General features: G+C 45.5%; 1 protein-coding gene across 1 annotated transcript in view; it reads left to right on the top strand.

The window, feature by feature from the left end:
* SLX4IP (SLX4 interacting protein) overlaps nucleotides 1–2,953 on the top strand; it is a 181,776-nt gene extending 178,823 nt beyond the window's left edge. Inside the window, 3 exon segments of the mRNA XM_060031236.1 lie at nucleotides 457–557; nucleotides 1,612–2,077; nucleotides 2,079–2,953. Coding sequence (XP_059887219.1) covers nucleotides 457–557; nucleotides 1,612–2,077; nucleotides 2,079–2,327 — 816 coding nt within the window. The 3' untranslated portion in view covers nucleotides 2,328–2,953.
* Nucleotides 2,954–12,328: the final 9,375 nt, after the last annotated feature.

Raw genomic sequence — 12,328 nt, forward strand, 5'->3', positions numbered from 1 at the left:
CTGTCTTGAGTATTGCAAAAGCCATATTTTGCATTTTTGTCAATAGAGAAAATGTAAGAATTCTGAGGCTAATCAGGGTACAGACCACTGTGCCACCAGGTCTCTCCGGAAGGTCAGGCCCACAGTCACACGGCTGCCTGGCTACTGACCCTGGGGTGTCGTCACAGGGCCACAGAGATATCAGATAGTGGACGAGAGTTCCCAGATGTCTTGGAATCACCATCTTGCACGTTTGTGGTGCACGTTCATGTATGAAACATGTGCTGGGAAGCCAAGGGAAGTGACAATTTACCCAAAATTTCTAAACTAAAAAACATTAGAAAAGCTTAACATGACGTAGTTACATCCAGTCCTCACCAAATGAAATCTGCTCACCGGGGCATTTGGAGTGGAACTGTTTTCCCTCCTGTTCAGCTAATAGATTTCTGGTTGAACTTTTGTTATCTTTTGGAATAGCCGGGAAGAGCTCTCCAAGGAGCGTCGGAGGATCGTGCTGCATGCATGGAGAGGCCGCTTCTTCCAGGCACAGAGCTCAGGAGAAACGCTCTGCAAGACCTGTAGGTCCCATGAGTTTCCTTTTCCTCCCTCTGGACTGTCTGTATGGGTTGGCACATAACACGAGGTCTAGAATTCAGCAGGAGTGCTCGGACCCTAATCACAGAAGCCCCTCTGGCGCTGACCCTACTCTAAGTCACAGACTGGCTTTTCCTCCTTCCAAACTCTTTTTCTCTCACTTTCTGGACAGTGGGGAGCAAGGCCTTGCTTCACAGGTGTGTTGCAGAGAGTAATTAATGACAAGTGCCTTGAAGATGAAAAGCACCTGTTGAGGGTATTTCGTACAACTTTCCGAGCAGCCCCAGACAGATCTGAAAAAATACACTCCTTTCCTGAGGTGCCTGTTCTGACCCTCGTGTCACTGTGATAATCCTCGGGCCCCTCAAAGCAACAGTAAGAACACAGACATACGTATTGGTTCCCAGACTAAAGCTTAGGCTAAAGAAATATTTTAGTCTCAATATTTCGGGTTTGGTGGTTTAAGAAACTCCTTGCCATTCACAAGGCTCCAGTCTCTGAATTCTCCCTGGGCAGCTTCTATCCTGCTCCTCCAAGTGAATTGCACACTTACTTAGAGTGCAGTTTGCATTATCAGTTGTATGTGTGTTGTAGAAAGGGAGTTTGTGTATGTACAAGCATGTTCTTATACACACACACACACACACACACACACAGAGCCTGTGCTTTGGATGTATTTGAGCATTTACTTCTGGGAAAAAAATCAATGTATTAAATGTAGGCAATATTGATCTTTAACATCTGAAATGAATGCCTCTCAGCCTTAGTTAAAATATGAACTCCATCATAACTCCATTGATAACCCAGTGATCGATAAATAAAGTGTGTCCTCGTGTACTGGAAAATGTGATGGCTCTTGCTTGATCTGGTCTGCATGTAAATATACACTTGGGGATTTTCCTAGATTGGCCAAGGGGTGAGGAGAAGGGAGAGTAGCACATGCGTCCTGCTTCAAGTGTAAGAAGTGTGACAAGGGGGACCTGGAGGAAACCTGGCCATTACAGCTTTACAAAACAAAAAAATCTTTCTTTGTTTTAGTGTGAACAGAACTGAAACAAAAAGGAGCATCGTGAGCAAATCACGGAGCAGCAGGAACAGTGTGGGAACATCCAGTGACTCAGTGATTGCGGAGGTAGCACGGAAGAGGGGGGACAGCCAGGCCCCATCCGGTCCCCCGTCCAAGGGACAGGCGAAGGCTTACATAAAGGCAGCTGAGAGCCACCGGGGGCTTCCTGTTCCAAAGCTGGAGAAAGTTCATCAGCCCCCGCCAGAAGGCACCAGCAGCCAGCAGAAACCTCATCCTGGGACGCGGTTAGAGACGGGGCTTCTTCGCAGGAGCCCTGTCTGTAGCTGTGAGTCAGCATTCCCGGGTCCAAAACAAAGTCCACGAGGGGCCAGAGCACAACAGAAACGCAGGAACCGCGGCTCTGTAGAAGACGCCGACCACCGCAAGAGAGCTTCTCTTGGAAGTGATCGATTAGTCCCGAGGGAAATAATAGTGGAAAAAAAGCAAAGCTGTCAAGGTTTTGCCAACTTCAGAGCTGTCAGATCCGGGGTTACTTTTGAAACGAGATTTGGCAGAAACCGCGTCTAATGAAGAGTTGCATGCTTTGGAAAATCTCTCCTCCAGACATCTTATGAAAAATAAGCCAGGGCAGGCACGGCAAACTGGCTCAGCCACAAACACTGAAAGATTAGCTACGACTCAGGGCAGCCCAAGCAAGAAAAGAAAGAAGTACGAAAGAGGCCACTAACTTACGGAAGAAGATTGCAAACTCGTAGTTGAGGATGTAGTGGCCAAGCCTGTGACAAACGAGCAGTGTGTCTCGATGCCGTGATTTTAAAGGAATTCGAATGATTGTTTCAAATACAAAATATATACCTGCGTTGGGGTCAGCTTTCAAAGCAGCGGCCTCCAGGAGCCTACGTGCTTGTTCTGACAGCATTGCTACTTTCTCATTCACACTTTATAACTGTCTTCAGAAATTTACTTTAACGATAAATAGCCACTCGCTTTGTTGGCAGTGACAGTGTCCATGAAGGAACCGCATGAAGAAACCAATCTTGTGCTTCCTTGTCACATCCATGTACAGACCACACGATGGGCCACGATGCTGCTGGTCAGTTCTCCTGCCCTTCAGCCTGAGGAGGGCAGCCAGCACTGGAGGAACAGGCTAGCAGTTCACACTGTCTGCCTGTGGCACCAGCATCATGATCTGAATCTGTGGAAGAAATGCAGAGCCTGGGTCCCACCCAGACCTACAGAATGAGAAACTCTGGGGGATTCTGAAACCTGCCCAGGTTCGAGAACCACCGGGCTAATTGGAGACTCCCTAGTGTTGATTCCCTCCAGCCTGGCAATTGTGGCCTCCAGCGCATCGGCAGGGGCCCACGTGTGGACAGGCACCCGTCATGCCCCCTCCAACCTGTAAAGCACCTGGGTTCAGTGTATGAGTCACTTTGTTCCCAGGTTCTTAAGCAGGGCGGCCACAGAGCCCAGGGAGCTGTGACTTTATCCTAAGAGTTGCAGGACATTTACGTATAATTCAGCCCAACATTAGGGGAAGATGTGGGAGAAGCTTGTTCTTGCTTGTAGCTCAGGCATGTCCCTGCCCTTGCCGCCACCTCTAAGATTCTGGTTTAAGTTCAGGACGGACAAGAACCCAAGTGGAACTCAGTGGCCAGAGTTTGCGGTTTTCCACTTGGAAGGCTTCACAGGCAGTTTAAATTTCAAACCAGGAGCCTTCCATCTGCAGTATCACCCACTGTTGTCTCCAGTGGGCTTGCTGAAATGTCACATAGTGAATCATAGCAATGACTTATTTTGGATGGACACCTACAGTAGATTTTCTTAACCCAGTTTCATTCTAAAATAAGGAAGAAGCCATATGCAGAGGCCACCCATCAAATGCATCTTTTTTCCTGCTCAACATTGGGTGGTCCTTTGAAGTAGTACCTCCCTAGTAACAAGGAAAATCAAGTATATTCCCCAAAGTGTAGGAGTTAGCAAAAAATAACCCAGAAAAAGCCCAACAATATAAAAGAATATGGAAGTAGACACAGTGTAAGTTCATGCTTAAGATTAATTAGTGGTCTCTCCCAGCTCATTGTGTCCTTCCCCACTCTCCTTTCCCCTCTTAGATTGCAGGGCAAGGCTCATTAAGAGGCAACCATATTTCATGGCATCATTTTGTGTCATGAAGCTAAGTCTTGCTTGCCATACCTGGCCGTGGATACAAGTGCTAGCCCTTTGATGTTCCAGACTCTTCTGGTAGCCTGTTCCCTTCCTATGGTCCCAGCCTCACCACCCCCACCAGGAACATGGCCCCACCCACTGATACCCCTTCCTCTTCCCACTTAGCTTTTTTCCTGCCCCAGGTGATTCCAGTCATAGGATTCTATAGGAAAGGGAGCCCAACAGAATACCAACCACAGTGGAGCAGATTCTGCTCCTCCAGTAGGGGCAGACTACACAGGGTGGAAACCTCCTGAGAAGGTGGTAGAACATGGCCCATCCTGGGCCCCTCTCTCAGAGCGATGCGTATTCTCGGTGTGCTCTTCACTAAAGACAGGACCACAGTGTGTCACTGAATCTTCTTAAACAATTATTGGAACAGTTTAAGCAGAGAGGGCACAAATAATAACCCAGGGAATAGGCCAAGAAACAATGAGCTCCCTGGAAGAGTCTGGAATTAAAAAGAGCCATTCCAATAGCTGCTGCCTACCCCAGAACTAGGAGATATTTGAACTGGAGGCACCAGAGAAAGTTTTTATCGAGTTTTTATTTCATTAGTTAACCTAGGCCTGGTGGTTAAAGCCAATACTTACATGCTTAGTGATCGTCCTTCAAGAAAAGACTTGTTTTAGAGTTTGGTATATTTGTGGAAATAACAATGACTGTGATCTAGAGGGAAAATAGCACCCTTGGCTGTAGATAGATAGGGCCTTTCTCACAGCCATCATGTACGTGGGATTTTTATCAGGATTAACAGAGGGAACAGCTCTCTGCTTCCGCAATAAGGCATGTGTTTGAGGAATTTTACCTTTAAGCATTTTCCTTCCACATGTCTGAAACACCCCTGGATCTCTTGTTACTTGAGTGGTTCTTTGATTCTTTGGATATTTGGAAGTAGGGAGTGGAAAATGGGCTGCCAGGTTTTTTTTGTTGCTTACTAGGTGGGAAATGAAGAGTTGGTTCTCTACTGCCAGAAGTGGGTGTGTTTTGATATTCTTAATAATCTTAATAATTTCCAGCATCTGAAAATCTGAGACCCTGTCAGTATTCTTAGTTAAAAAGAATAAGTTCTTCAACCACTTACTTCATAAAGCAAATTAAATGTATAGTCAAGTTCCCGTAAGTCTAATGCTTGGAATCCAAGTCTGATGCTATGGGTCCAATTTGATTAATGTTATAACTTTGAACTCCCTAACTTTCTCGATGTCATGGCTTCTACGTCACCTCCAAGTGCTTTCAAATGACTTTTTAATAGATTGGTGGTGGGGTTTTTTTGTTGTTTTTTTTTTTTAATGTTCGCAAATGTCTGAGAACAGTCAGAGTGACTTTTCTTACACATTTTTCTTTTCTTTGCCTCTGGAGGTTAACTGTCATCCAGATATGCATGTAAATTGCTAAATGCAAAGGAGCAAACGTTTGGGGAGAGAGGAGTAAATGCTGCAGCTTTTGTGCTCACTTATTTTAAATGAAAAAAAATAGGAAAAATGTATTTCATTTTATAAAAAGCAAGAGTCACGAACACTCTCTGTATTTTGATTTTTGGAGACTATAGCTTCTTTCTGAATGAGTATCTCAGGGTATATCTTGGGGACAACAGTGGGATCACAGTTAATTTGTTTGCTCTCAGTGTCATGTTTGGACTTTAGCATGAATTGTTGTGCCTATCAGTGGCTTTTGATTTCAGAAAGAGCTCAGAGAGAGCAGAGCACGTAAGGGAAGGAAACCTCTGTACCCAAGAGAGTGGCCTGGGATCACAGTGTCGCCGTTCCCAGTTTCCTTGAATTCCTTCTTGGCAGGACCCACTGTAATATCTCCACGGAATTCTGGTGAGTGGCCTTCCTTTGGCTTTCCTAAGAGCCAGAACCTCTCTTTTCAGTGTACTGTGCTATGGCTTGAGTATGGAAATCCTTTTAATTTCTTCTTTTATGAGGAAATTTCCATGCTTGGTTTGTCAAGACAAGAGAGTTCAAACGTTGTTATTGAAACACAAATGAATTGAAACGCGTTGCAACAAGTAAGAAATCAAAGTTAAGCTGATTTCTGTTAAACAGTTTAAAGTCTTCCTTGGTACAAAATAAATTAGGCATTGTAAAATGAAGTCAATTCAGAAAATCACTCAGGGCAGAAGTCTAACCATGTATATCATTGGTGTTACAATTTATGATGTAATTAAATTCTCAGAAATCTGCAGAACTCCCTCTCATTTGGTTTCTGTGTTTACTCAACAAGACAAGGAACAAATACATGTCAACATGTAGCTTAACAGAGGGAACTTGAGTGGATGAAATTATTGCCTTTAATTGTCGAGAACTGCTCAGTACCGGGGTTGGATTTAATCACATAAGTTGTATTATGCAGCATGATATTATCTGATGATTGCTGTTACAGTTACTTATCAAAAATCTTGTTAATTAAACAAAAATCAGTGAAACCATACATTTGGTCCCCAAGCACCTGACCAGGCAACTAAAGGTATGGATTTGACAGATCCCCAGAAGAAACTTTCTTCAGTCAAGGTAGAAAGCCAAACACTGCAGGCATCACCAGGAGAGCTCCCTTCTCCCGTTAGCCTTATCCTCTCATTTGTTTTGTTTAAACTGCTAAAACAGTTCAAATAGTTGTGCACGCCTAGGGGATGAAACTAGTATGTAGTGTAAATGAGCCTGTTTTATGAATAAAAAGTAAAATTGTTTTAAAAAAGTAAATTAGTGTATGTCACTCTTCTTTAAAGCAAGTGAATTAACCTCAAGGAATATACATTCAAAATGCCCTTTTCTGAACATGCTATCTGTAACATTATGTTCTATTGGTTGGAGACTTTTTCCGCCTTGAAGCAATTCTGAAGTTTTGAAGACTGTGTTAAAATAATCAAAGGGGCTCTTCATTTGAACCACTGGCCCTAAAGATTTAGGTCTGGAACACCCTGTGCGGGATGTTGTGATTAAATTGTCCCGTAAGACTTGGGGCGGCCTCTACACTGCAGCTATGTTACCACTTCTGCTCCCAGTGTGAGTCAAGATAGACTCCTCTCATGAGGGGTTAAAGGATGTGACCTTGACTCCTTTCCAGAGGATCTTGACATTTCCCAAGTGGATTCATTTCCATTTTCGAAGGGAATTTACTCCTAGTTCAGCACCGAATGAAGCCCTGGGCTGACTCTTTCTCTGCACTGCCTTTTATGACAAGATCCCAGGCCTCTCTGGTTGCTTGTAAATATATTTCCCCTCAGATCCTGTACATAATTTTTCAGAAGCATTTCAATATCAGATTGGAATAATACATCTGAATAGCTGTACGTGAAATGCTGAGAACCGCTGCACTCGACAAAGCAAAGCCCGTTTCTTCTGGCCGTTTTGGTCATGGGTGCCATGTGGCCGGCCCAGGAAAGCTGCCCTGGCCTGCCTGGGGCTACTGACAGCCCTGCTGTTTTACCACCAATTGGTCCATGTATTTGGGGACAAGTCACTTAACCTCCCGGGCCTCAGTTTCTTCATCTGTCAAATAATCTCTGATAGTTTAAGTACCACACTTGGCTCCACAGAGCCCCGAGGTAAGCGTACCACTCCGTGTATTAATTTCACCATCCGTTTAAAAGTGGGTTCTTGACACTGAAATTGGAATTGCCTGGGTAGCTTCTATTGGCCTAGGCATTGGCAGTTTTAAAAGCTCCTCCAGTTCTCATGAGGTGCCACAGTTAAGAACTATTGTTTAAAAGCAGAGGGTAGGGACTTCCCTGGCCATTCAGTGGTTAAGACTCCGCGCTTCCACTGCAGGGGGCATGGGTTGGACCCCTGGTTGGGGAACTAAGATCCCTCAAGCCGTGAGTCGTGGCCAAAAAATAAGTAAAACTGGGGGGTGGAGGTTTGAGTGTGTTTAACTGGATGTTAAAAGAGGCAGGGTCTGCGAAGAGCTGAGTATCCTTTAGAAGAGAGGCTTTCTGCAGATGAGAAATGGGCCTACTTTCAAACAAATGGGAAGGGCTTAGGCGACAAGGTATCAATAGGCGTAAGTTTTAATCCGACGAGGGATGTGTTCTCTTTTCTCCCGAAGGCCCCCTACGTTACTTCTGCTGCTTTAGACCCGACACGTGAGGCTACCTTCATCTTTGCCAGCACTGAGAAATTGTTACCCTCGTACAGAAGATGAGTTTTTAAAGCACCTAAATAATTGTCTGGGGTTTGCCTTTGATCCATGATCATTAATATCGTTAATAAGCTCTCGAAAAGTGCGTGTGAATCTCAAGTTCACATTTGGCAGGGTAGTGGAAGAAAGAACGCTTTTAAAATAGTTTGGCTCAAAAAAGCGCATCTGAAATAACCCTGTGGGAAAATCAGGAGAATTTCTCATCCTCTAAAGGACTACCTAGGATGAGATGCTGACCTTGTATTTTAAGTTCAGTTATATTTCTTAAAACCTCATTCATTACCCACCCTGATTTATTTTAGGTGGTGAAGCAGGCTGTGGGAGGAGACTCCGGTGATGTACAGTTTTCATGTTTGCTTTCTGTTTTTTCCACAGTTCCCCAAAGATCATAACATGCATATATTTCTTTAAAAAAAAAAAAAACTTCTTCACGAGATTTACTATAGTTTTTTTCTCTCAGAAATTAGAGCTGAAGAATTCTCTCCTCTGTGGGCTTCCAAGGCAATCCAGCACCAGAAGGCGAGGTGCCCAGGGTGAGCAGAGCCCTGACCTCTGCGGGGGGAGAGGTCAGTTCAGCAAGAAGACTCAAAAGGGAGGAAGAAAAGCAGCTCCTCAGCAGGGAGTTTGACTTGCTTCAGGGCAGAAGAGCTTTTATAAATAAGGGCCCAGTCTCCCACGCCCTCTTGCCTGTTCTTCTGTTACCAGCCCTGTCTCTTCGCTTAGACACACACACATCGACGCACACACTCATGGACACACACAGACACACTTGTGGACACGCCCTCATAGACATATGGACACGGACACATATCGATGTACACACTTGTGGGCACACAGACACACACACTGGTGGACACACACTCATGGACACACACACACTCATGGACACAGCCTCAGCTCTCACTTCCCCCACTGCCTCACATCCCTCTCTCCACCTGCCCCTGGATTTGCGGGATGGACAGGCAGACCCTTCTCCAGAGGAGGCAGGTGACAGATTGGCTGGGGGTTTTTCTGGGCCCAGTGGCTCCTAAGGCCTTTTCAGTTCCTCCTTCACATGCTCAGCTGGTGAGAAGAATGTGGAGGGCTCTTTCCCAAACCCACTGTGGGTGCCTGGGAGGACCAAGACCAGCTCATGCGTTCCTGTTGTCAGTGGGAGGAGGGGGGATGGTAAATTAGGGCGACCTCCAGCCCTGACGTGACACGCGGGCTGTGCGTTTGGGATGTGTCCCGGTGGGAGGGGCCTGGAAGGCCTTCCCGAAATGATGTCAGCGTGAATGGGGGCTTGTGAAACAGCAACCCTGCTTTGCTTTGTATAATATATTCTCCTTAAAATGCTTGCCTGTGAGCCTTTCCCCAGCGCTTTCTGCTCAGCTCAGCGACCTGTAGAGCAGGGTGGAGCCTACCTGGGCAGAGCCCGGGGCAGCTAGAAAAGCATCCTCAGGTAGCTCTCCAGTGGGAGGAAGTGCTCTCTGTGTCAGAACTGCAGGGCAGTGCTGTTGGAGTTCTTGTTCTGATGCTAATAAGAACCTCCAGCTGGAAGAACCTTCTGGATCTCACCTGACGTCTCTGTACAGGCTCAGAGAGAAGCAGAGTCTCGGTCCGCCTGTGAATCTTCTACATCAAATTGGTCTTCCTTTCTCTTGAAGACAGTGTTTCTCGGTACCACTTTATCAAATCGCATGTTCTGGGTCCTGGTTGTAGAAACAACTGTGGCTGCGGTTCCTCGTGTTCGTAAGGTCTAATTCTAGGTCCTAGTAATATTTTAGAAAAGCGCACCATACTTGAATCTTCACTTTCTGCCACTGGCTTTGCATGCCCACCCAGGCCAGCGCCCACGGTAAGAGCACAAACTTAGGAGATGGTGGGAGAGTAAGTTGGGCTCAACATTTAGCCCCTTTCAGTGCAGAGGAGATGGTCACAGCTCAGTGAGGACAGCCAGGGAAGGAATATCCCTATAGGGAAAGGCATTACAAAGTGATTCTGAGACGTCCAGTCCACTGAAAGCATCAGCAAGAAAACAGGCATCAAACATTATCACGTTTCATGAGGAGAGAAAACTGGCCCAAGACTGTGTGTCCTGGAGTCCTCCAAGGCCAGGCACCTGAGCTTACCTTGTTTGGCCTTAATTTTTTAAAACAGTGAAGAGGATGGATGTGGAAGAACTATGTTCTATTAGTATTATTTAGAGGCTATAGCGAGTCATCTACATTCTCAGACCACACACTGTTGTAGAATTTCATTGGGCACCAAGATTTTTTGTGATCCTGTAGTTCATTCTCGTCTTAAATGAGCTTTTCTATCTGCAGCACTGGTAGCAGGCACTGAATTGATCCAGGAAAAAGTCCACGATTTATATAGTCAGAACCAAATACGGTATAGCACCCACACCAGACACAGCCTGGTGCCACCCCCTTTACAAGAGGCCTGCATTGGTTTGCTATTGCTGCGTAACAAATCACCACAAACTAGCAGCTTCAAACAACACATAGGTATTATCTCGGTTCCTGACACCTTTTAGCTGGGTCCTCCTCTTTGGGTCTCAAAAGGCTGGAATCAAGGTATCAGCTGGGCTGTGTCCTCATCTGGAGGCTCGACTAGTGAAAGGCCCACTTCCAGGCTCCTTTGGGTTGTTGGCAGCCGTGAGACTAAGAGCCCTGGGGTCCTGCTGGTGGTTAGCTGGGAGGGGTTTGCTCAGCATCTCCTGGCTGTTCGCAGGACCTTGCCACATGCCTACCCCTCCATCTCAGTAATGGAGAAACCCCTTGTGCTGAATCTTTTTCATATTTTGAATCTCTCTGACTTCTCCTTCTGTGACCAGCCTGAGAAAACTCCCTGCTTTTAAAGCTCCTGTGATTAGGTCAGCCCCACTGGGATAATCTCCATATTTTAAGGCTAACTGAATTTGGGACTTTAATTAGGTCTGAAAAATCCCTTCACAGTAGGACTTAGATTAGGGTTTGGTCAAAGAACCAGGAACCAGGAGTCTTTGGGAGCCATCTACCACCAGATCCAGCAGCCCTTGGCTCTTCTCTGACAGGGGCCCAGTTCAATGGTAAGAGCGGAGGCTGTCACTGAAATCTAGCTGGATTCCTTCATCTTTTAATGGACTCTCTGGTCTCACAGGATGCTAAGAGAAGTACTGAGAGCAGCGTTCTTTCTTCCTGCAGCCCTTTTTCATGAATACTAACAGTGGCACACATTTCTTATCACCATCTCACAGATGGGGAAACTGAGGCATAGGGAATTTTGGAAAGTTTCCCCGAGTTGGTAAGTGGCAGAGCCTAGAATCCAGGCCTGTCCAAACCCAAAGCCCAGAAATTGCTGTTGGGCCGCTCTAGTGTGCGCCTAACACCTCCCAGGCAGAAAATACTAATGCCAGGAGTTGGGATGGAATAGCTGCAAGGGAATCCAGGAAGTGCGGCTTCAGAGTGCAGGCCTCTGACGGCTCAGTGCTCAGCCTGGCCCTGTGCCCGAGAAGGTGGAAGTGGCAGGCCCAGTTGGAGGCAGAGCACCCAGGAGGAGATGTTTGGGCCTATGTATTTAAATTGAACCGTAGTTGACTTATAATATTGTGTTAGTTTCAGGTGTACAACTTCAGATGGTTTTCCATTATAGGTTATTACAAGATATTGAATATAGTTCCCTGTGCTATATGGTAAATCCTTGTTGTTTATCTATTTTATACATAGTGGTATGTTTCTTTTAATCGTATACTCCTCCCTCTTCCCTTTCACCTTTAGTAACCATAAGTTTCTTTTCTATGTCTGTGAGTCTGTTTCTGTTTTGCAAATAAGTTGATTGGTATTATTTTTTTTAGATTTCACATATAAGTGATATCATATGATATTTGTCTTTCTCTGTCTGACTTCACTTAGTGTGATAATCTCTAGGTCCATCCGTGTTGCTGCAAATGACAATATTTCATTCTTTTTTGTGGCTGAGTAATATTCCATTGCATATATATACACCACATCTTCTTTATCCATTCATCTGTTGTTGGACACTTAGGTTGCTTCCATGTCTTGGATGTTGTGAATAGCGCTGCTATGAACATTTGGGTGCATGTATCTTTTCAAATTAGAGTTTTCATCTTTTCCAGATGTACGCCCAGGAGTGAGATTGCTGGATCATATGGTTAGCTCTATTTTTAGTTTTTTAAGGAAACTCCAGACTGTTTTCCATAGTGGCTGCATCAATTTACATTCTGTTCAGGGCCTCTTTTGTTGACTGTTGGACCGAGAAGGCACAGGAAGCAAATGCAGAGATACCGGCCTTGGGTGCTGGGAGAGCAGAGGGGATGGGGAGGCCTGACTCGCCCCTCCCACTCCCTTTCCTTCACATCTCAGCCACCATGCCCTCAGTTTTGTGCAAAACTGT

Source organism: Delphinus delphis, chromosome 15, assembly GCF_949987515.2.
Source record: "Delphinus delphis chromosome 15, mDelDel1.2, whole genome shotgun sequence".
Lineage (NCBI taxonomy): Eukaryota > Metazoa > Chordata > Mammalia > Artiodactyla > Delphinidae > Delphinus > Delphinus delphis.